This window comes from Anomaloglossus baeobatrachus, chromosome 3, assembly GCF_048569485.1.
Source record: "Anomaloglossus baeobatrachus isolate aAnoBae1 chromosome 3, aAnoBae1.hap1, whole genome shotgun sequence".
Taxonomy (NCBI): domain Eukaryota; kingdom Metazoa; phylum Chordata; class Amphibia; order Anura; family Aromobatidae; genus Anomaloglossus; species Anomaloglossus baeobatrachus.
In genome coordinates, this window is record NC_134355.1 from 326,877,802 (window position 1) to 326,904,343 (window position 26,542).

A 26,542-nucleotide genomic window follows, 5' to 3' on the forward strand; every position below is an offset into this window, starting at 1 on the left:
CAACAATTAGAAGAGGATAGTTATTACTCATCTGGTCTAGAGGTCCAGCAGTCAGATTCCTCAAAACGTCGTCCCTAGGTACTCTTCTAATTGTTAATTGATTTCACCAGTTTTTGGTATATTAATATTATATATATATATATATATATATATACACACACACACACACACAGTGCCTACAAGTAGTATTCAACCCCCTGCAGATTTAGCAGGTTTACACATTCGGAATTAACTTGGCATTGTGACATTTGGACTGTAGATCAGCCTGGAAGTGTGAAATGCACTGCAGCAAAAAAGAATGTTATTTCTTTCTTTATTTTTTTTTTTTTAAATTGTGAAAAGTTTATTCAGAGAGTCATTTATTATTCAACCCCTCAAAGCACAAGAATTCTGTTTGGTTCCCCTAAAGTATTAAGAAGTATTTCAGGCACAAAGAACAATGAGCTTCACATGTTTGGATTAATTATCTCTTTTTCCAGCCTTTTCTGACTAATTAAGACCCTCCCCAAACTTGTGAACAGCACTCATACTTGGTCAACATGGAAAAGACAAAGGAGCATTCCAAGGCCATTAGAGACAAGATCGTGGAGGGTCACAAGGCTGGCAAGAGGTACAAAACCCTTTCCAAGGAGTTGGGCCTACCTGTCTCCACTGTTGGGAGCATCATCCGGAAGTGGAAGGCTTATGGAACTACTGTTAGCCTTCCACGGCCTGGACAGCCTTTGAAAGTTTCCACCCGTGCCGAGGCCAGGCTTGTCCGAAGAGTCAAGGCTAACCCAAGGACAACAAGGAAGGAGCTCCGGGAAGATCTCATGGCAGTGGGGACATTGGTTTCAGTCAATACCATAAGTAACGTACTCCACCGCAATGGTCTCCGTTCCAGACGAGCCCGTAAGGTACCTTTACTTTCAAAGCGTCATGTCAAGGCTCATCTACAGTTTGCTCATGATCACTTGGAGGACTCTGAGAGAGACTGGTTCAAGGTTCTCTGGTCTGATGAGACCAAGATCAAGATCTTTGGTGCCAACCACACACGTGACGTTTGGAGACTGGATGGCACTGCATACAACCCCAAGAATACCATCCCTACAGTCAAGCATGGTGGTGGTAGCATTATGCTGTGGGGCTGTTTCTCAGCCAAGGGGCCTGGCCATCTGGTCCGCATCCATGGGAAGATGGATAGCACGGCCTACCTGGAGATTTTGGCCAAGAACCTCTGCTCCTCCATCAAGGATCTTAAGATGGGTCGTCATTTCATCTTCCAACAAGACAAGGACCCAAAGCACACAGCCAAGAAAACCAAGCCCTGGTTCAAGAGGGAAAAAATCAAGGTGTTGCAGTGGCCTAGTCAGTCTCCTGACCTTAACCCAATTGAAAACTTGTGGAAGGAGCTCAAGATTAAAGTCCACATGAGACACCCAAAGAACCTAGATAACTTGGAGAAGATCTGCATGGAGGAGTGGGCCAAGATAACTCCAGAGACCTGTGCCGGCCTGATCAGGTCTTATAAAAGACGATTATTAGCTGTAATTGCAAACAAGGGTTATTCCACAAAATATTAAACCTAGGGGTTGAATAATAATTGACCCACACTTTTATGTTGAAAATTTATTAAAATTTAACTGAGCAACATAACTTGTTCGTTTGTAAGATTTATGCATCTGTTAATAAATCCTGCTCTTGTTTGAAGTTTGCAGGCTCTAACTTATTTGCATTGCATCTTATCAAACCTGCTAAATCTGCAGGGGGTTGAATACTACTTGTAGGCACTATATATATATATATATATATATATATATATATATATATATATATATACACACACATACACACATACATATATATATATACACACACGCACATATATACACACACATTGTATATGTGTTTATTTGTAGAATTTTTTATTTCTTTTTTTGTTCTTTAGTTGTTGTTTTTTCATGTTTTTAACTTTTTTTTTTTACTTAGTCCCTGTAAGGGACATCAACTTTTACAACTCTGATCACTGGTATAATGTATTGCACTGCACTATTATTCCAACACCTATCAGTGCAGCACAGATACAAGCCTCTGAGATAATGGTCCTGGCATGATCTCAGAGGCTTTCCAAAGCTGGGTGACCCGGAGATCGTCAGGAAATAGTCATTATGATCTTGGGCTGCCATGGCAATAACCAGGCCCCTATGATCACATCGCGGGGAACCCACTTGCATGGGAGAGGGAGCGCAATCCTTTTCGCAGCCACTAAATGCTGTGATCACTACTTATTTCTAATAGAACAGGAGAAGGAAACCAATCTTATGCTTGTGGATATGAATACTTTTTATAGGCATTGCATAAAGCATTTTTTTTATAGTTTTAACATATCTGCAACATTGTCTGTGAGGTCTAGAGTTTAAAAGTGCAAGTGTTTACCTGAAAATGCATTACTGTAGTATCTGGAGAGGGTTTGCATAATATCTTTGGAATGTTGAGTCCATGGTGCTATTTTCCTGTAGGTTTTGACCCTATGGACAAGTTGAGAACCACCGTATTGTAGAGACAGAGTGTCCCCATGATCTTCATAGAGTTCCTCAAATAACCTATCATAAAAAATCAAGCATAATTTTGAAATAGATGTAACAACAACTGTCTCTATCTATATCTCTTTCTGTATATATACACTGTTATATATATATATATATATATATATATATATATATATATATATACGCATACACACACAGTACAGACCAAAAGTTTGGACACACCTCATCTCTAGAACAACTATTAAGAGGAGACTTTGTACAACAGGCCTTCATGATAAAATAGCTGCTAGGAAACAACTGCAGAGGACAGACAACAAGCAGAAGAGACTTGTTTGAGCTAAAGTACACAAGGAATGGACATTAGACCAGTGGAAATCTGTGCTTTGGTCTGATGAGTCCCAATTTGAGATCTTGGGATGCAACCACCATGTCTTTGTAGAAAAGGTGAACGGATGGACTCTACATACCTGGTTCCCACCATGAAGCATGGAGGAGGAGGTGTGATGGTGTGGGGGTGCTTTGCTGGTGACACTGTTGGGGATTTATTCAAAACTGAAGGCATACAGAATCAGCATGCCTACCACAGCATCTTGCAGCGGCATGCTATTCCATCCGGTTTGCGTTTAGTTGGACCATAATTTAGTTTTCAACAGGACAATGACCCCAAACACACCTCCAGGCTGTGTAAGGGCTATTTGACTAAGAAGGAGAGTGATGGGGTGCTACGCCAGATGACCTGGCCTCCACAGTCACCAGACCTGAGAAGAGCCCAATCGAGATGGTTTGGGGTGAGCTGGACCGCAGAATGAAGGCAAAAGGGCCAACAAGTGCTAAGCATCTCTGGGAACTCCTTCAAGACTGTTGGAAAACCATTTCCGGTGACTACCTCTTGAAGCTCATCAAGAGAATGCCAAGAGTGTGCAAAGTAGTAATGAAAGCAAAAGGTGGCTACTTTGAAGAACCTAGAATATAAGACATATTTTCAGTTCCACACTTTTTTAAGTATTTCATCCCACATGTTTTAATTCATAGTTTTGATGCCTTCAGTGTGAATCTACAATTTTTAGAGTCATGAAAATAAAGAAAACTCTTTGAATGAGGTGTGTTCAAGCTTTTGGTCTGTACTGTGTGTGTGTGTGTGTGTGTGTGTGTGTGTGTGTGTGTATATGTATATATGTATATATATATATATATATATATATACACCGTATTTTTCGGACTATAAGACGCACCGGACTATAAGACTCACCCTGGTTTTAGAGGAAGAAAATAGGAAAATAAAACTTTAAGCAAAAAAATGTGGTCATGACACACTGTTATGGAGCGAGGATCTGCTGCTGACACTGTTATGGGGTAATGTCCCCAAATTCTCTACTAAGGTACCCCATCCTGGTAATGATCCTCCTGCCTTGTATATGATCCTGCTATAAACCCCCATCCTGCTCATATACCAGCATCCTGCTCATATTCCCTCATCCTGTTCATATACCCCCATCCTATTGATATACCCCCCATCCATCCTGCTCATATACTCCCATCCTGTTCATATACCCCCATCCTGTTCATATACCCCCCATCCTGTTCATATACCCCCCATCCATCCTGCTCATATACTCCCATCCTGATATATGCCCCCATCGTGTTCATATACTCCCATCCTGTTCATATACTCCCATCCTGTCCATATACCCCCATCCTGTTCATATACCCCCATCCTGTTCATATACCCCCCATCCATCCTGCTCATATACTCCCATCCTGCTATATGCCCCCATCGTGCTCATATACCATCCTGGTATATGGCCTGTATCCTATAGGACAGAGAAAAAAAATAAACGTTTATACTCACCTTTTCCTCACTCCCTCCAGCACCGATCATCTTTCTCTCAGCGGCAATGACGTGTGTGTGTGTGTGTGTGTGTGTGTGTGTGTGTGTGTAGCCGTTCCCCTGAAGCACGCGTTGTCTTCTTGTCTGTGCCGATCAGCTGACCGGCACAGACAGGAAGACATCGCGTGCTGCAGGGGGACAGCTCCACACATGGGGACGGGTGAGTGTACTGATTCACTGCACCCCACGCTGATAATGACGCGCGGGGAGCAGTCAATACAGCCACACATGATCACTCCAGGCTGTAATTGCCAGGGGTGATCATGCGGACCGGCTCTTTACTATGCGCGCGTCCCAGCTCATCCTCCCGCCCACCTGTCAGTGCCGGCTTCAGCGCTGAGAGGTGGGCGGGAGGATGGGCGTGCATATGTAATGAGCGGGCCCACGTGGTCACGGCAGGCGCTGCTGTTGCCTGCTCGTGCCCCCGATGACCCGCTCCACCGCAGCACCCTCGTTCCCGGCCGCAGCCCTATAGTCAGACCATAAGACGCACTCCCAACTTTCCCCCAACATTTGGGGGGAAAAAAGTGCGTCTTATGGTCCGTAAAATACGGTATATATATACACACATACTGTATATATACACACTGTATATATACACACTAAATAGTGCATATTTCTAAAGCTGATGTTGGCATGAATTTCTCACCAGATGTCGGTAACAACCCATCCAATCCATACAAGCAAAGAAATCAAACCATGAATGTACATAAATTTAGTCATGTGTAATAATAAGAAATGACTCAAAGAAAAAGTATTGAACACGCATACTGAAATGTATATAATACTTTGTATAAACGCTTTTATTGGTGATGACAGCCTGAAGACAACTCCTGTATGGAGAAACTACTTGCATCAATAGCTCAGGTATGATTTTGGTTCAAGACTTCATACAAACACTCTTCAAATTCTGAAGGTTCCATGGGTTCCTTCTATAAACCCTGAGTTTTAGTTCCTTCCATACATTTTCAGTTGGATTCAAGTTGGGTAATTTTAGCATCTCTATTTTCTCTCTCTGAAACAAATTGCGAGTTTTCTTGGCAGTATGTTTGGAATCATAGTCCTGCTGAAATGTCCAACCTCATTTTATCTTCATCACCCAGGTAGATGGCAGCAGATTTTTATCAAGAATATCTCAGTACATGTCCACTCATTCTTCCTTCTTTCTTTTTAATGAAGTTGACAGTGCTTTATGCTGATAAAAGCACCACACCATAATGTTCCCACCTACAAACGTCACTGTTAGTATCGTGTTTTTGTTTTTGTAATGATATGCAGTGCTGTTTGGTGTCCAAACATAATGTGTATTATGGCAACCAAAACGATCAATTTTGGTCTCATCTGACCAGACTATATTCTTCCAAGTATTTCACAGACTTGTCTAAATGTTGTTCAACAAACATTAAACACACTTGAACATCCTTTATGTTTAGCAACAGAGTCTTGAGTGATGAGAGTGCATACAGGCCTTGGAGGGCGAGAGCATTACTTAGTGTTTTCTTTTAAACCATTGTACCTGCCTATTCCAGGTCTTTCTGTAGCTCTCCAAAGGTGGTTCTTTGACAACTCTTCTGAGAATTCTTTTCACTCTTCGGTCTGCAATTTTGCAGGCAGCACCTGATTTATGGTAAACTGATATTCTTTCCATTTCTGGATTATGACCCCAACAGTGCTTATTGGAACATTCACTAGTTTAGAAATTCTTCTGTAACCAATGCCATCAGTATGTTTTAAGACAATATGGTTGCAAGGGTCTTGAGACAGGTCATTGGTTTTACCCATCAAGAAATGTTTTGTGTGTGGTACCTTGATAATTGGACACCTTTTCATAGGCCATCAGTTGAACCGTCTGAAATTAGTTTTTCCCTAAGTAGCAGGATTGCTTTCCAATTACTGGTAGATTTCAGATGACCATGACTTTCCATGGCTTTTTGCACCGCTCTTTCTTCAGGTGTTCAATATTTTTTCCCTGTGTCATCTCTTATTAGTATATAAACCCTGAATAAAAATCTAAAAGCAACACTTGTTTTTGTTCCCATATTTCATGAGCTGTATTCATAGATCTAAGACTTTTTTAAAGTGCAAAAAAGGCCTTTTTCTTACAAATATTGTTCACAAATTTGTCTAAATCAGTGTTAGTGAGCCCTTATCCTTTACTGAGACAATCCATCCATCTCACGGTTGTGGCATATCAAGATGGTGATTAGAAAAAATGATTATTGCACAGTTTAAGCTGGCCACAATAAAAAGTCACTCGAAAATATGCAGTTTTTACACACAGCATAATGCCAAAGATGTAGCAAGTTTTTAGGGAGATTGCTAACTGCAGGGAGGTCCAGCAGAGCTGTTACCTGTGAACTGAATGTGCATATAAGCCTTTCCCAAAAATGTTTCAGAAAATTTAGCAGTACATCCAACTGGCCTCACAACTGTAGACCATGTGTAACCACACGAGTCCAGGACCCCCACATGCAGCATCTTCCCCTCAAAGATTGTCTGAGGCCAGCACCCGGACATCTGCTTCAACAACTGGTTTACATAATTTCTGCACAAGCTGTCAGAAACCATCTCAAGGAAGCTCATCTGCATACTCGTCATCCTCATTGGGGTCTTCACCTGACTGCAGTTCATTGTCGTAACTGACTTGAGTGTGCAAATGCACACATTTGATGGCATCTGGCATGTTGGTAAGGTGTTCTCTTCACACATAAATCCCAATTTTCACTGTGCAGGGCGGATGGCAGGCTGCGTGTATGGCGTTGTGTGGGTGAGTGGTTTGAGGACAGCAACATTATGAATCGAGTGGCCCATGGTGGAGGTGGGTTATGATATAAGTAGTTGTATGTTATGGACAATGAACACAGGTGCATTTTATTAATGCCATTTTTAATCCACAGAGATACTATGATGAAATCCAAAGGCCCATTGTTGTGCTATTCATCCATGACCATCACCTCATTTACCTCATGATAATGCACAGCCAGCCCTATGCTGAAATTATCTGTATGTAATTCATGGAAGCTGAATACATCCCAGTTCTTGCACGGCTAGAATACTCATTGGACATGTCACCCATTGACTGAGTTTAGGATGCTCTGATTGGTGTATACAACAGCACGTTCAAGTTCCTGCCAATATCCAGCACCTTCGCATAGTCATTGAAGAGGAGTGGACCAACATACCACAGACCACAATCAACAACCTGATTAATAACACTATGTGAAGGAGATGTGCTGCATTGCGTGAGGCAAATGGTGGTCACACCAGATGCGGTATGGTTTTCTGACCCTCCCCCCTGCACCCACTCAATACTGTAAAGGGGGCTTTACACGCTACGATATCGTTAATGTTTTATCGTCGGGGTCACATCGTTAGTGAAGCACATCCGGTGTCATTAACGATATCGCAGCATGTGACACTTTCCAGCATCCTTAAGTGACCTCAAAAATGGTGAAAATCGTTCACCATGGAGAGGTCGTCCCAAACTCAAAAATCGGTAAGGGTTGTTTATCCATGTTGTTCATCGCTCATGCGGCAGCACACATCGCTGTGTGTGACACCGCAGGAGATAGGAACGTCTCCTTACCTGCCGCCGGCCACAATGCGGACGGAAGGGGGTGGGCGGGATGTTACGCCCCGCTCATCTCCGCCCCTCCGCTTTGATTGGCTGGCCGCTTAATGACGTCGCGGTGACGCCAAACGTCCCTCCCCCTTGAGGGAGGGATTGTTCGACAGTCACAGCGACGTAGCCGACCAGGTAAGTGCGTGTGACGCTGCCGTAGCGATAATGTTCGCTGCGGCAGCGATCACACGATATAGCATGTGCGACGGGGGCGAGTACTAAAGGCCCTGTCACACACACAGATAAATCTTTTGCAGATCTGTGGTTGCAGTGAAATCATGGACATATTGTTCCATTTGTACACAGCCACAAACCTGGCACTGATTGTCCACAATTTCACTGCAACCACAGATCTTTTGCAGATTTATCTCTGTGTGTGACAGGGCCTTTACACGCTCAATATCGCTAGAAATTGCTAGTGATATCGTAGCGTGTAAAGCCCGCTTAAAACTGCACATTTTAAAGTGGCCTTTTATTGTGGCCAGCCTAAGGCACACCTGTGGAATACTCATTCAGTCCAATCAGCATCTTGATATACCACACCTGTGAGATGGATGGATTAGCTCGGCAAAAGTGCTTACTAAGACAGATACAGACAAATTTGTGAACAATATTTGAGAGAAAAAGGCCTTTAGTGTACATAGAAAAAGTATTTGATCTTTGAATTCAACTCATGAAAAATGGGAGCAAAAACAAAAGTGTTGTGGTTTTTGTTCAGTGAGTATATTATATACTCTATACAGATCTATCTAAATATGTACATTATATACAGAGTATATATACAACATACAGTGTATATATACACACATTAAGGCTGATCAAGTCCTACGTCACTGCCACCTTCCTGGGCAAAAGCATTGCACTCCTGAAGGGCCAGTAGTGATGATGACCACTATTGCTAATTATGTTTCTTAAGCAGTGTCATGATAACATAGATCAGTGGAATGACTAGTCTCAGGAAAATGTCACCTCCTCGACTAGTCACCTTGTAATTAGCACATCGCCATTATAAAATAGTTGCAATATGCAGCCATTTATTTAGACCATAAAATGGCTTGTTGGTTAGGGCATTCACGTAGCAATAAATACATGGTGGGGGGTTAGGGAAACTTGAGCAGGTTCTCTTTAAGGCATCTATTAACGATACAAAATAATTCTTGCCTTTTTAAATAACCATAACATTATATGTAGTACTTTCTATTAAGATACACACAGACAGTACTAAACCCAAGTCACGTGTTCAGGATTGCCTCTTGATACACACTTTTCATCACTATCCTATCTTGCTAATGATTTGCAGTTATATCGATACTTCTGGTGTGCTGCTAAATGAAAGCTGTTGGTGGAAAAAGACAAAACTACAGGGAGTCCTGACAGTCATAAATAAGTACACACTACTGCTCCTTCTATCTTCTTACTAAATTAGATGAAGCTCGAAATGTGCTAAGGACATGTGACTATGCTAACAAGTTTTAACAGAAGTATCTAATAAGAGTATAGGAAAATGGATGTTTTATATAACCAAACCTACTGTACTTAGCAGATTAGATGATCAAACTGTACAATACGTAGAGCAGGGGAATCTATATTATTGAATTGCATGGAATAACAGGTACATTTGGACATGTCAAAAGGACATACAGTATGACCATGTGCTTTTCATATTAATTAGTATTTTAAATAAAGAATATACCCATGTGATACTTGGAATAACTAACATTAAATTGCATCCATTCATCTTTCACTACTCCTAAGTTACATTTAATATCTTAGTTTAATATTACTGTTTGCAATGTAAAGATATCGGATATGTCACAGCTACAGCATATTTTACACCTGAGATAATAATGACACCACACGATCATGAGGAAAGGTGTTCTAACGTTTTAAGTAGCAGGTAAATTATTAATCGATTTGTGAAATTAGCCGATCACGAAGAACCCATCACAGGATTACCAATTGTGACAAATCTCTTCTCCAAAAGAAAAGCGAAAAACAATAGGACACATATTTTTTACAAAAATAGTTGAAATTAAAAAATATCTGACAGCTGACACATGCTGCCCAATTCATGCACAGCAAGCATTAGGCACTGGCTCTGTAATTTCAGCCAGGTATGTTTGACTCTGAAACGCTACGGTGATTCAGAGAAACATAGTTTTACAGTTACCAGGGACCCAGACGTACAGCAGACTAGTCAGTCCGGTGGTCCCGGGCGTCTTCTCCCTATTCGCTGCCCTGAACTGACAGGTCTCTCCCTGTGTGCTCATATAGGCAAAGATCTGTCAGTTCACTATAGGGGGGAGACAAGCTGATGGTGAACCACCTGTCTGACAAGTCTCTAGTGTGGCTCAGTCACTGGTGGCTGTTAAGGTATGTCTTCTCTGAAACGCTGGAATTAATGCAGCCAGTGCCGATCCAAGGGCTGTCGGGTTCCCTTTAAGTTTCTACATCATGAGGAAACCTTTGTAGATTGAATTTACCTCAGATAATCTTCCAAAAATGTATTACATACATAAATAAAAAATATGCACATCATACCTAACTGCATCTGTATCAAACTGCAAATTAGGTTTATCAATCAGTCCTAAGGAGTACAGCTGGTAGGCTAAAGCACACTTTCCCACCATGAATTGTGCAGTATTGGTCCGGTCTAAGCAGTCAACACAGTTTGTTCTAAGGACACCTGTCTGAGAAAAGGGAGAAGGGCAAACCATATTTAGTCAGATTATATATATATATATATATATATATATATATATATATATATATATATATATATATACACATACATCATATAAAGCACATTTTTTTCAATGAAGCTACCATTACATTAAACAGAAATACACTCTATACATTGTTAATGTGGTAGATAGTTATTCTAGCTTCAAACGTCTGTTTTTTAATGCAATATCTACTTAGGTGTATAGAGGCCCATTTCCAACAACCACTACTCCAGTGTTCTAATGGTACATTGTGTTTGCTAACTGTTAGAAAGCTAATGGAGGTTTGGAAATCCCTTGAAAACCCTTGTGCAAGTATGTTAGCACAGCTGAAAACAGTTTTGCTGATTAGAGAAGCTATAAAATTGACCTTCCTTTGAGCTAGTTGAGAATCTGGAGCATTACATTTGTTGGTTCCATTAGATTCTCAAAATGGCCAGAAAAAGAGAACTTTCATGTGAAACTCAACAGTCTATTCTTGTTCTTAGAAATGAAGGATATTCCATGCAATAAATTGTAAAGAAACTGAAGATTTTCTACAACGTTGTGTACTACTCCCTTCAGAGGAGAGCACAAACAGGCTCTAACCAGAGTAGAAAGAGAAGTGGGAGGCCCCGATGCACACGTGAGCAGCAAAACAAGTAAATTAGAGTCTGTAGTTTGAGAATTCGATGCCTCACAAGTCCTCAACTGGCAGCTTCATTAAACAGCACCTGCAAAACGCCAGTGTCAATGTCTACAGAGAAGAGGCAACTCCGGGATGCTGGCCTTCAGGGCAGAGTGGCAAAGAAAAAGCCATATTTGAGACTGGCTAATAAAAGGAAAAGATTAATATGGGCAAAAGAACATAGACATTGAACAGAGGTAGATTGGAAAAAAGTGTTATGGATAGAAGAATCAAAGATTGATGTGTTTGGCTCACACAGAAGAACATTTGTGAGACGCAGAACAACTAAAAAGATGCTGGAAAAGTGCCTGACACCATCTGTCAAGCGTGGTGGAGGTAATGTGTGATGGTATGGGGTTGCTTTGGTGCTGGTAAAGTGGGAGATTTGTACAAGGTAAAGGGGATTTTGAATAAGGAAGGCTATCACTCCATTTTGCAACCCCATGCCATACCCTGTGGACAGCGCTTGATTGGAGCCAATTTTATCCTACAACAGGACAATGACCCAAAAGCACACCTCCAAATTATGCATGAACTATTTAGGGAGGAAGCAGGCAGCTGGTATTCTATCTGTAATGGAGTGGCCAGCCCAGTCACCAGATCTGAATCCTATTGAGCTGCTGTGGAAGCAGGTTGACCGAATGGTATGCAAAAAGTGCCCATCAAGCCAATCAAACTTGTGGGAGGGGCTTCTGAAAGCATGGGATGAAATATCTCCAGATTACCTCCGCAAATTAGCAGCTAGAAAGCCAAAGGTTTGCAAAGCTGTAATTGCTGCAAAGGGAGCATTCTTTGACGAAAGCAAAGTCTGAAGGAGACAATTATTATTTCAAGTAAAAATCATTATTTGTAACCTAGTCAATGTCTGGACTATATTTTCTATTCCTTATGAACTGTAGTGTATATCTATATATATATATATATATATATATATATATATATATATATATATATATATATATATATATACACATATATACATACATATATACATATATATACATACACAGTATATAGAGGCAATGAGGATGTAGACCAGCTCAACTGTGACATCTCTGTATGAATAATTCCTCCTGTTATCTTGAATATTGTATGGACCAGACCGGGAGTAGGTCTTGAACAATGTGGAAAAGGGAAAGGGATCCAGCAAATATCAAGAGCTCTGGTTTGCATAAAACTATGGATTTATTGGTAGAAAAATTAAAAAAATATAACAAAGCTGTGAATAATAAGTTGCAGGAAATAAGTGCGTTACGGACAACGCGTTTTGGCGGTATAAACCTCCTTCTCGGTCCAAGTTTTGGCTTGGACCGTGAAGAAGGCGGTTTATACCGCCGAAACCCGTTGTCCGTAACGCACTATTTTCCTGCAACTTATAACAAAGCTGTGAATAAAAAGGTGCAGGAAAATAGTGCATTACGGACAACGCATTTCGGCGGTATAAACCGCCTTCTTCACGGTCCAAGCCAAAACGTGGACCGTGAAGAAAGTGGTTTATACCGCCGAAACGCGTTGTCCGTAACGCACTTATTTCCTGCAACTTATTATTCACAGCTTTGTTATATTTTTAAATTTTTCTACCAATAAATCCATAGTTTTATGCCAACCGGAGCTCTTGATATTTGCTGGATTCCTTTTCCTTATATATATATATATATATATATATATATATATATATATATATATATATATATATATATATAAAAATAACACCATGCTAAGTCTGAACTGGGTGCAAAAACCCTAAAAAACCCTTTACTGTATAAAGAGAAGGGCTGCACACCAGCGACAGTGCAAGGGGAATAAATGTACAATGGTATCTGCATAACTGCTATGAACTTTAAGAATAGAGAGAAATTTAGCTATTGAATTGATCAATAAGAGACTACTGTGACGAGGTGTTGGGGCTCTGTTGTATTGATCAATTCAATAGCTAAATTTCTCTTTGTTCTTAAAGTTCATAGCAGTTGTGCAGATACCATTGTCATATTTTCATTTTTACATATAGCTATTTTATTTTTCATGTCAGTATTCACATAGCAGTTTCTGCTATACATTTATTCTCCTTGCACTGTCGCTGGTGTGCAACATATACATACTGTATATACTCATATACACGTGCAGATATATACATACACACTCAAATACCCCCACAGGCTGTATATCTAGAAATAAAGAAGATGCAAGAAAAGTATTCAAGCCCCTGACTCTGAGTCCTCCAATAATATCCCCTTCACCCCCGGGCGATTTTCCGTGGTTTTTTTTTGCTCCCTTTCTTCCAAGAGCCATAACTTTTTTATTTTTCCGTCAATCTTGCCATATAAAGGCTTGTTTTTGTGGGACAAGTTGTACTTTTAAATGAAACCACAAGTTTTACCATATAGTGTACTGGAAAAAAGCAAAAAAATTTCAAGTGCGGAAAAACTGCAAAGCAAATGCGATCACATAATAGTTTGGGATATTTTATTCACAGTGTTCACTAGATGGTAAAACTGATGGGTTGGTGTGATGTCTCAGGTCAGTACGAGTTCGTAGACACCAAACATCTATAGGTTTACTTTTATCTAAGAGGTTAAAAAAAACCCTTAAGTTTGGCGTTTGGAATTTTTTGCTGCTACACCATTTACCAATCAGATTAATTGATTTTATATTTTGTTAGACCGGGCGTTTCTGAACGCGGCGATACTAAATATGTGTATATTCTTACATTTTTTTAACCCATTAATTTTCAATGGGCCGAACAGGGGTGATTTGAACTTTTAAGGTTTTTTTTTTTAATTTTTTACTTTTTTTTTATTTTACTAGGTCCCCTAGGGGCTATAAGGATCATCTGTCTGATTGCTCTTCCAATTTTCCAGATCACAGCTACACAGCTGAGATCTGGAGAAAAGCTGCTTTTGGGCATGTGCACACCTGTGCATATTGCATGAATTTACGCTGCGTCTAGCACTGTAGCATAAATGCATGCGCCCTGCATTCCCAGCACAATCTATGAAGATTGTGCATAATCCTTGCGCACGATGCTTTTTTGAGCACAGCGATTTGGATGCTGAAATTTTGATCCAAATTTTAATCCAAATCGGTGTGTTTAAAAATGCAGCATGTCACTTCTTTCGTGCGCTTTGGATGCAGCTCCCACTCTGTCTATGGGAGAGGCAGCATCCATAGTGCATGAAATCAGCATTTATTCTGCTGAAACACTGCATCCATTATGCAGTGTTTCTGCAGCGATTTGAAGCGCACATGTGCTGCCAAATCGCTGCAGAATTTTCAGCATGTACGTGCGCACACAGCCTTACTCTCACACATGGAGCTCTGCCGGCAGTAAGAGAAAGTGACTCACGATAGCTACAGGAGTAGTCACATGACTCTGTGCTACCACGGCAACCATCGGAAGACGTGTGATCACGTCACATGACTTCCGATTTCGTGGGGTAAATTAATGCTTACCGCTGCATGCAGTTACATCTCGCTTTCAGATTTTGACAGCGAGATGTAAGGGGTTAATAAGCGCGGGTGGAACGCGATTCCACTCATGTCTGGCAGGCACACGTCAGCTGTTTAAATCAGCTGACATGTGCGCGGCTCACTGTGGACTGCCCACAGCAGCCCGCGGGGATTATAGTGACATGATCCATGATGTACCCAGTATGTCATGTGTTGTGAAGAGGATATAGAAAAAAGAAAAGCAGCATTCAAATATAAAAAGTATAATCCTCTATTGCTGTAAAAATATCATCATGGGCTGGCTCATCATAGGTACATCAGATTGGTGGTCTTATGGCTTTTCAAGATGTAAAAGTGACATCTAGTCATAATTAGTTACCATTTGGGTTAACATGGTGCTTAAAATTGGTAACAATTCACCCCAGCACATGAACCACAACACTGCTGACTGAAATCTAGCAATGCTGACTGTAAATTAATCCTACAGATCTCATCTTTCTGAGCTCTAGCAGTACAGACACAAATTCTGAACATTGTAGCAGCTGACACGTACTTAAGGGGGCTTTACACGCTACGACATCGCTAATGTGAACTTGTTGGGGTCTCGGATTTGGTGACGCACATCCGGCCGCATTAGCGATGCCGTTGCGTGTGACACCGATGAGCGATTTTGCATCGTTGCAAAAACGTGCAAAATCGCTCATCGGTGACATGGGGGTCCATTCTCAAAAATCGTTACTGCAGCAGTAACGAGGTTGTTCCCCGTTCCTGCGGCAGCACACATCGCTCCGTGTGACACCGCAGGAACGAGGAACCTCTCCTTATCTGCCTTACGGCCGCTATGCGGAAGGAAGGAGGTGGGCGGGATGTTACATCCCGCTCAGCTCCGCCCCTCCACTTCTATTGGACGGCCGCTCAGTGAAGTCGCTGTGATGCCGAACGGACCGCCCCCTTAGAAAGGAGGCGGTTCGCCGGTCACAGCGACGTCGCCGGGCAGGTAAGTATGTGTGACGGGTCTGGGCGATGTTGTGCGCCACAGGCAGCGGTTTGCCGGTGTCGCGCAACAGATGGGGGTGGGTACCCACACTAGCGATATCGTGACCGATATCGCAGTGTGTAAAGCCCGCTTTACGCACGGTCTCTCTTAGCCATCCACATCCAGCAGCAAGATTATTTTTTTCTTGCAATAGCATACCGGGCTATTGGCTTCGGGATATTATTTATATGATATATCTAGCCTGATCTTCTGAAATGTATGTTTCTACCCATTTGAGACAAAATATGCTATCCAAAAAAGTCTAGATGTGTCTGGAAGTGTGATTATGCATTCTAAATTTAGCTTACATGGTCATGGCCCAAAACCCCCCAAAAAGGCCGGACAGAAGTGTTGGCACCTTTCCAAGATTGTATGTAAACAACTTTGTTTCAAGCATGTGCTGCTCACTCAAACTCACCTGTGACAAGTAACAGGTGTGGGCAATATGAAATTCACACCTAAAATCTGATAAAAAGGAGAGTTGACTCAATCTTTGCATTGTGTGTCTGTGTGTGCCACACTAAGCATGAAGAATAGAAGGATGAGAAAAGAACTAAGAACTTGAGAACCAATATGGTTGAAAAATATTAACAATCTCAAGGTTACAAGTCTATCTCCAGAGATCTTGATGTTCATTTATCCACAGTGCACAAAATATTCGATACATTTACAACCCATGGCACTGTAGCTAATCTCCCTGCACAAGGATGACAAAGAAATATTGCTGAAAGGTTGCAATGTAGGATAGTTTGGATGGTGGATTTCTAGCACAAATCAAGTTCCAAAGAAATTCAAGGTCTTCTGACCAAGATAGAGCTTTTTGGTAAAATATATCATTAGATTATTTACCGAAAACGGAATGAGGCCTACAAAGAAAAGAACACAGTTCTTACAGTCAAAAATGGTAGAAGTTCAAAGATGTTTTGGGATGGTTTCTCTGCCTTTGGCACTGGGTGCCTTGACTGTGTGTGCAAGGAATCATGAAATCTGAAGATTACCAAAGGATTTTGGGTCAGAATGTAGAGCCTAGTGTTAGAAAGCTGGATTTGTGCCCTAGGTCGTGGGTCGTCCAGCAGGACAATGGCCCCAAGAATACTGCAAGAAGAACCCAGAAAAGGATGGAATCAAAATGCTGGAGAGTTCTGAAGTGGTCAGCAATGAGTTCGGATCTAAATCCCATTGAACACATGTGAAGAGATCTTAAAATTGCAGTTGAGAGAAGGCAGCCGTCAAACATGAGAAACCTGGGGCAGTTTGCAAAAGAAGAGTGGTCCAAAATTCTAGTTGAGAAGTGTAAGAAGCTTGTTGATGGTTAAAGGAAGCAACTGATTGCAGGTATTTATTCCAAAGAGTGTACAACCTTAAGGTAAGTTGGGGGTGCCAACAACTTTGTCTAGCCTGTGTTTGGAGTTTTGTTTGAAATTATGTCCAATTTTCTCTCTCCTTTTTTTGTGTTTTTCCATTGCAAATAAAGAAAATATACATGTGTATTGTGTTTAACAAAACATTCATAATTGCAATAATTTTCAGCGAGAAATACTTCATTTTCTGTAAATTCATCTTCAAAAAGGTAAGAACAGAACAGTATCTCAGGGTATACGTTGTATAAATTAAATGCAACATGAAAAAAAAACACACTTTCAAAGTTCACAATTAACACTTAAAGGGAACCTGTCACCATAAAAATGCAGTCCAATCTGCAAGCACCAAGTGATAAAGTAGGGGGAGCTTAGAAGTTTAATATATAGTTTTGTGATAAAAGATTATGTACTCATATAATCTATGATTCAATCGTTTAATCCTCTGCTCTTTCTGGGATTTTTGGTCCAGTGGGCGGTCCTATCAGTGACTGACAGCTTTCTCTGTATAAATGTGTACACAGAGATAACTGTCAATCACTGATAGGACCGCCCACTGCACCAAAGATCCCAGAAAGAGCAGAGTTTTACATGATTTAATTATAGATTGTACTTAACTTTTTTCACAAAACTGTATATTAAACTTCTTAGCTCCCCCTGCTTTATCACTTAGTGCTTGGAGATCGGACGGCATTTTCATGACAGGTTGCCCTATTGATAATAGAATAAAAAAACAAAAATACACATATTTGGTATCGCCACGATCAGAATTATCCGCTCTATCAAAATATAAAATAAATTAATCTAAATCGGTAATCTGCATAATGAATAAAAAATTTAAATACGCCATAAGTACATATTTTTGGCCGCCGCAACACTGCAATAAATGCAATAAGAGGCTATCAAAACATCTGGTATCTGTTAAAAAGTTCAGCTGAAGGCTCAAAAATTAAGCTCTTAGCCCCAAATTGCAAATAATTAAAATGTTTCGGATCTTGGAAAATGGTGACAAAAGCGGTATTTGTATTTTTTTTTTTTTTTATTTTTTACAAATTTCTGATTTTTTTTTTCACCAATTACATAACAACAACACTATAAATGTTTGGTAGTTTTAAGCTTGTACTGACCTGGGCAATCACATTGCCAGGTCAGTTTTACCATATCGTGAAGTAATAATAAGTAAATAAAATAAATAGACAACCTAAAAAATAAGTATGGAATTGCACTTTTTTGCAATTTCACAGCACTTGGAGTTTTTCCCATTTTCCAGTACACTATATAGTAAAATTAATGTTTTCTTTTCAAAAGTAAAACTCATCCAGCAACAAACAAGCCCTCATCCGGAGATGTTGACGGAAAAATATAAAAATTATGGCTCGAGGAAAAAATGAAAAACGAAAAATCAGAAAACCAACCAAACCGTTTGAAAACAGATATTTTGGTATCCATTTTTGACCCATTTCTAACAGATCTGTGTCTCTGAACACCTCTAGTGTTTTGGGCATGCGGAGTGCTAAAAAATGGATCCAATAACGGATGGCCATCTGCTAAGATCATTTCCTGTAGACTTCAATATTAAAATAAAGGATTTAGTTGTTATCCATTTTTTAGCCTCACAAAAAGTTGTGTAGACTTCGCTTTTTGATCAGCTACAAAAAATAGCAACTGGAAAGTAGATATATGGAAGACGTTTTATGGCACGTCTGTTCCCATGGGTTCTGTGCTAGTACAATCTATTTCCAATTTTATAATCCACAAATGGATCTAAAAGCTGACATATCCTGGATATGTGAATAGATACTTAATTTAAATGTGTTTTCCTACATTCTATAAAAAGTATGTACAAACAGAAACTTTATTGGTACCTGCAAGCGACCAGATGGTCCAACAACGCCTCCCAGATCATGCCACCTAGGATATATGAACACAGCTAAATTATATTGTTAAATGTTAAGAATACATATGTGCATTTATAGTACTCATAAAGAATAACCAACAGTAGACATTGACAATTGACACGATTTTTATGATGGACAAAATAAAATAAAAAATGAAAAATAAAAATGAAAGTTAAGAGTCTAACTTTGTCATCGGAAAGAATTACAGAAAAAAGTTCTCAGTATGTAAAATTTTCATATCTGAGCACTAATGTGCTTTAATCAAGTTAATCTATAATAGATACCTAATTATCTAAAAACTTCTACTTATAAATTATTAAGTATTTAAATGAGAAATATTGACTGTCATAACTAAACCTAAATGAAAAATACTCACTTTTCATCAGGCCTTAGGACGCTGCAATATGCATCCGGTCGATTAACGAAGAATCCAGTTCTCTTCACAACATTTTCAGCAATAACATTGAGTCGATCCAGAACGTTGCAAAGTTTGCTGAAATAAAGTAAATTTTAGTTTTGGGAAAAGTTGTTATAAAATACATATTATTTGACTGTCAATAAGCTGAGATTCTTATAAGTAGAATACTTAAAATTGGAGACAGAACACAAATTGAGTGCAGAAGTAGCAAAAGTGGGTGTAAAGGAGTGCCAGTAGGAATACACCAGATCCCTTATATGCAAAATTAAAAAGGTATATCAAACAAACCCAAATAAACACAGTGGAGAATCAGAATCAGGCAAAGCCACATTGTTTCTTTCATACACTGTGGCACATAGCTCTAGTTTGGCTTGAAGAGAATTCTGAACCTCTCCATAGTCTCACCTACAGAAGATCTATTTCCATTCAACAATATCTATATATATAATTGCCTTATTCTGTCTGTCTGTCTGTCTATCTGTCACTGTTTGGGAGTGCGCAGCATGGCGGATGGAGCACGTTTGGGAGTGCGCAGCATGGCGGATGGAGCACGTTTGGGAGTGCGCAGCATGGCGGATGGTGCACGATGGGGAGTGCGCAGTATGGCGGATGGAGCACGTTTGGGAGTGCGCAATATGGCGGATGGAGCACGTTGGGGAGTGTGCAGCATGGCGGATGGACCACGTTTGGGAGTGTGCAGCATGGCGGATGGACCACGTTTGGGAGTGCGCAGCATGGCGGATGGAGCACGTTTGGGAGTGCGCAGCATGGCGGATGGAGCATGATGGGGAGTGCGCAGCATGGCGGATGGAGCACGTTTGGGAGTGCGCAGCATGGCGGATGGAGCACGTTTGGGAGTGCGCAGCATGGCGGATGGAGCATGATGGGGAGTGCGCAGCATGGGGGATGGAGCACGATGGGGGGTGCGCAGCATGGGGGATGGAGCACGATGGGAGGTGCACACCTCCCCCCAACACACACACACACGCGCGCACTGCACAACACACACACACACTGGGAACCACAAACACCGCCCTACACAGACACCCACACACACAGACAACGCTGCACACACAACACCCAACACACAAACACCGCGGCATACATAAATATACGCACATACCGCACAACACACACATTGCACAAAACATACCTCCCCCCAAAACACACCACACACACACAAACCGCGCAACACACACACACAACGCTACAGACACACAGCGCTCCACAAACAACGCAACACACGCAACACACATACAACACCACTCTCACCCCCGCCACACCCAGACAACACCCAGAACATGTACAGCGCCCTACACAAACACTTGGTAAGTACACACAACAACATCTATATATATAACAAAAATCATACATGAACTACACAATACGTAAATTCTAGAATACCCAATGCGAAGAATCGGGCCACCTTCTAGTAGTTTAATAATTCTACAATTTACAAAAGCAAAGGACCTCTCAACGTCTCCTTAATTTGAGTAGGTTTGTCAACTCTGATTACTTAGTCCAAGCTACATCTCTAAATATATGCAGCTATGAACCAACCCCCAGCTAATACTAAACTACCATTCATGCAAAAAATGGGGGCTGGATCTGGACTCCCAAATGTCACTTGAGGGTTGGTAGAATTACCAAAAGCAATCTTCAAGGTCAGCTTTGCATTAAGATATTACATAGGACCTACTTAGCTCTCACTAGGGTCCATCATTTTGCCCAGAATCAACTCTACTTTTGTTTCAATGGATTCATAGACCTTGGCTCCACAATACACATACGGTGGCATTACCCTCAAATCTATGCCTTCTGGTCCCATACATCTCAGGTGTTATCAGCATTATTCCCTAAATCCCCAACAATTCTTCAATTCTTTAACTGACCGCTAAACAATTGTGTTTGTATATAGTCAATAATACTATACGACTGGAGAAAGAAGTGTATATTAAAAGTAAGGTTATTAGTATATTTTATAAAATCTGGAGCCCATGGCTCAACACCCTGGGACAGCCATCCCAAATCTTAACACTAGAGAATGTGCTTCCCATGCTTCTTTAATTACCCTTATGCTCCTAATGAGTTTCCTCTGGTTACAAGTGTTTTATAAACGTTTCACGACTGTAGAGAGAAACAAATAGAGAACACAGCTCACTGGAGAATGTAAGATGAAATGCGGTGCTTGGATAACCTGGTCCGGCTCCCAGGTGAACAACAGAAAAGATTAGAGCAGTTAGTCCAGCATCCGCAGTAGATTAAAAAACTACTTTAATGAAAAGATTAATATAAAATATCATGCTATGTCAAGGCATGACTAACATCAACACATTTCAAGCCACAGTGTGCTCTTAATCATGATAAAAATGCATATGTCATGATTAAGAGCACACTGTTGTTTGAAATGCTTCAATGTTAGTAATGCCGTGACATAGCATGATGTTTTAGATTAATATTTTCATTAAAGTAGTTTTTTAATCTACTGCGGATGCAGGACTAACCACTCTAATCTTTTATGTTTAACAACTGTGTTTATTGCCTCTACAACCTTGTATTAAAATGCCCAACTGGTTTTCTTTCCATGCTGTCTAGATCTTTATGCATAGCATGGGCCCTAACGGGCCCACATTAATAGAGGTTCTAATGTGATATAGGGTGGGAGAGTGCGGGGGGGGAGGAAGAGTTATCCGTTGGTGTCAAGTAGAAGGTGTGTGCCTTAATTTTGTATGTAAAAAGGTTTAATAGGAATAATCTGATTAAAAAAAAACAACCCTTTGTGTTTTTCAAATCAAGCCCATAAACTGTCACATTAAGTCTGCACCTTAATTTCGAACACTAACTTTTAAAACAAACGCCATCTGTACAGACTGATGGAGCCATGTCTGAAACCTAGCAGCCTTGGGTTCAGTTTATTGCTATTCCAAAGACTTCATGCTTCTCGTGACATATAACTTTGGGGTTATACAGTCATATGAAAAAGTTTGGGCGCCCCTATTAATGTTAACCTTTTCTCTTTATAACAGTTAGGGTTTTTGCAACAGCTTTTTCAGTTTCATATGTCTAATAACTGATGGACTGAGTAATATTTCTGGATTGAAATGAGGTTTATTGTACTAACAGAAAATGTGCAATCCGCATTTAAACAAAATTTGACTGGTGCAAAAGTATGGGCACCTCAACATAAAAGTGACATTAATATTTTGTAGATCCTCCTTTTGCAAAAATAACAGCCTCTAGTCGCTTCCTGTAGCTTTTAATGAGTTCCTGGATGAAGGTATATTTGACCATTCCTGTTTACAAAACAATTCCAGTTCAGCTAAGTTTGATGGTCACCGAGCATGGACAGCACACTTCAAATCATCCCAAAGATTTTCAATGATATTCAGGTCTGGGGACTGGGATGGCCATTCCAGAACATTGTAATTGTTCCTCTGCATGAATGCCGGAGTAGATTTGGAGCGGTGTTTTGGATCATTGTCTTGCTGAAATATCCATTCCCTGCGTAACTTTAACTTCGTCACTGATTCTTGCACATTATTGTCAAGAATCTGCTGATACTGAGTTGAATCCATGCTTTTCTTGGAATGCCGTGTTTTTTTGCCTCCATGCATAACACCTTTTTGTATGACCAAACAACTCAATCTTTGTTTCATCAGTCCACAAGACCTTCTTCCAAAATGTAACTGGCTTGTCCAAATGTGCTTTTGCATACCTCAGGCAACTCTGTTTGTGGCGTGCTTGCAGAAACAGCTTCTTTCGCATCACTCTCCCATACAGCTTCTCCTTGTGCAACGTGCGCTGTATTGTTGACCAATGCACATTGACACCATCTGCAGCAAGATGATGCTGCAGGTCTTTGGAGGTGGTCTGTGGATTGTCCTTGACTGTTCTCACCATTCTTCTTCTCTGCCTTTCTGATATTTTTCTTGGCCTGCCACTTCTGGGCTTAACAAGAACTGTACCTGTGTTCTTCCATTTCCATACTATGTTCCTCACAGTGGAAACTGACAGTTTAAATCTCCGAGACAACTTTTTGTATCCTTCCCCTGAACAACTATGTTGAATAAACTTTGTTTTAAGATCATTTGAGAGTTGTTTTGAGGAGCCCATGATGCCACTCTTCATAGGAGATTCAAATAGGAGAACTACTTGCAAGTGACCACCTTAAATACCTTTTCTCATGATTGGATATACCTGCCTATGAAGTTCAAAGCTCAATGAGGTTACAAAACCAATTTAGTGCTTTAGTAAGTGAGTAAAAAGTAGTTAGGAGTGTTCAAATCAAGAAATTGATAAGGGTGCCCATACTTTTGAACCGGTCAAATTTTGTTTAAATGCGGATTGCACATTTTCTGTTAGTACAATAGACCTCATTTCAATCCAGAAATATTACTCAGTTCATCAATTATTAGATATTTGAAACTGAAATAGCTGTTGCAAAAACCCAAATTGTTATAAAGAAAAAAGGTTAACATTAATAGGGGTGCCCAAACTTTTTCATGTACATGCTTAGGCCTTAATAATTTACATACCTCTTCATGGGGTTGTTCCACAAATAAAGTTAATTTTTCTCAATAGATCTTGGAATAATAATAAGTTCCACAATTGGATGTGTAAAAAAAAATCAATATTCCTGTGGTGAGATAATCATATATGTGTCCCTGCTATGTACTGTCTAATGGCCGTGTGTGACAGTACAGGGACCACATCTCCTGGGCAGGGGAAGAAGCAAAAGGGTATAAAGACATTATACCATGGGACTGCATTTTTTCTTTGAGGTAAAACATTTTTTTTTAAAAATAGGCAACAAAATGTTTAACCTCACAAAAAGAATCAGCTGTAATCCCGTTCTGTGCTATCTGTATAGTCTCTTTTGCATCCGCCCAGGAGATGTGGTATTTTTTTTAAACACATCCAATTGTGGAATTACCGTATTTTTCGGACTATAAGACATACTTTTTTTTCCCCCAAATGTTGGGGGAAAGTGGGGGGTGCGTCTTATAGTCTGAATGTAGGGCATGGCTGCGGGGAATGAGGGTGCTGCGGTGGAGCGGGTCATCGGCGGCTCAAGCAGGCTGTACAAGCGCTTGCAGTGACCACGTGGGCCCGCTCATTTTATATGCACGCCCATCCTCCCGTCCATCATCTCTCAGTGCTGAATAAGGCACTGACAGGTGGGCGGGATGATGAGTGGGGGATGCACGCATAGTAAACAGCCGGCCCGCGTGTTCACCCCTAGCAACTACAGCCTGGAGTGATCATGTGCGGCTATATTTACTGCCCCTCGCGCATCATCATCAGCGCGGGCGGCAGTGAATAAGTACGGTCACTCACCGTACTCACCGGTCCCTACAGCATCGCGATGTCCTCCTGTCTGCCGGCACGCTGATCTGTGTAGTGAACGGTGAGCACAGGGATGACATCATCCCTGTGCGCACCGCTAGTCTCCACACACATCAGCGGCCGGCAGAAGGGAGGACATCGCGATGCTGCAGGGAAGTGACCGGCTCCATACGGATTAGCAGTGCTGCTGCTGACACAGAGAGGAAGATGATCGATGCTGCAGGTAGTGAGGAAAGGTGAGTATAAATGTTTATTTTTTTCTGTGCCATAGGATACAGGCCATATAGCAGAATGATGGTATATAGCAGGATGGGGGCATATAGCAGGATGGGGGCATATAGCAAAATTGGTCTATATAGCAGGATGGGGGTATATAACAGGATGGTGGTATATAGCAGGATGGGGGTATATAGCAGGATGGGGGCACATAGCAGGATGGGGTAATATACCAGGATGGGGGTATATTATGAGCAGGATGGGGGTATATAGCAGGATGGGGGTATATTAGCAGGATGGGGTATATAGCAGGATGGGGCTATGTAGCAGGATGGGGCTATATAGCAGGGTGGGGCTATATAGCAGGATGGCGGCCATATAGCAGGATAGGGGCCATATAGCAGGATGGGGGTTTATAGCAGGATGGAGGTTTATAGCAGGATGGGGGTATTTATCAGGATGGGGGTATAAAACAGGATGGGGGCTATACCAGGATCAGGGACATATATACAAGGATGGGGATCATATACAAGGCAGGAGGATCATTACCAGGATGGGGTACCTTAGTCGAGAATTTGGGGGCATTACCCCCATAACAGTGTCAGCAGCAGATCCTTGCCCCATAACAGTGTGTCATGATCACATTTTTTTCTTAAAATATTAATTTTCCTATTTTCCTTCCTCTAAAAACAGGCTGCGTCTTCTGGACCGGTGCGTCTTATAGTCCGAAAAATACGGTATATATTCCAAAATCTATTGGGTAAGATCAACTTTAAAATTAACATTGTTCGTGGGAAAACCATTTTAAATAAATATTCTACTTTTCGGTCAACCTCTCTCATTCCTCATTGTTTGGCTGTCTTTAGTATAAATAAATATTGTACTCAATTCTACAAATTGCTTTGCATCTACTCTTATGAAAAAGAAAAACATATTTCACATGTATACTAACTGACCTCCTGTATGGAGAACCTTGTTTTTGCACTAAATTTGTTTTAGAATAATAACTTTTTGTAAATCAAAACTTTTAGTGAAAAGTTCTAAAACTTTCCACTTGGCAAATATAAGGTGAATTTTAGATCTTTGCAATAAATTTGATATCTTGACCATGCTTGATTAAATAATACCAATCACGAGTCTGAGGCTGCTATTTTTATTTAACCTTCGTCAGGCTGCATAATTTTACAACGTTAACAGCAACCCCTTATCTCGGAAGGGGGTGGAGATATTTTATTGAAATTTGGCCAATATATTCTGGACCAAAACTGCAGAGATGTCACGAAATTTCAGCCCTCTACGGCTTTTGGAAAAAAAAATGTATTGCAATTTTAAAACGGAATAGTTACAATTGTACCTATTCAGCCGAACGAGGGTTAAAGGGGTGGTTCACTACTC

At 40.7% G+C, this 26,542-nt stretch overlaps 1 protein-coding gene across 3 annotated transcripts in view; it reads right to left on the reverse strand.

The window, feature by feature from the left end:
* The window catches only part of FIG4 (FIG4 phosphoinositide 5-phosphatase), a 384,735-nt gene that overhangs the window by 173,008 nt on the left and 185,185 nt on the right, over positions 1-26,542 (reverse strand). For all 3 annotated transcript variants that reach the window (XM_075340061.1, XM_075340062.1, XM_075340063.1), the window contains 4 exons: positions 19,544-19,660; positions 19,135-19,180; positions 10,580-10,728; positions 2,416-2,582 (listed from right to left, as the gene is read on the reverse strand). In XM_075340061.1, coding sequence (XP_075196176.1) covers positions 2,416-2,582; positions 10,580-10,728; positions 19,135-19,180; positions 19,544-19,660 — 479 coding nt within the window. The remainder of the gene's footprint in view (positions 1-2,415; positions 2,583-10,579; positions 10,729-19,134; positions 19,181-19,543; positions 19,661-26,542) is intronic.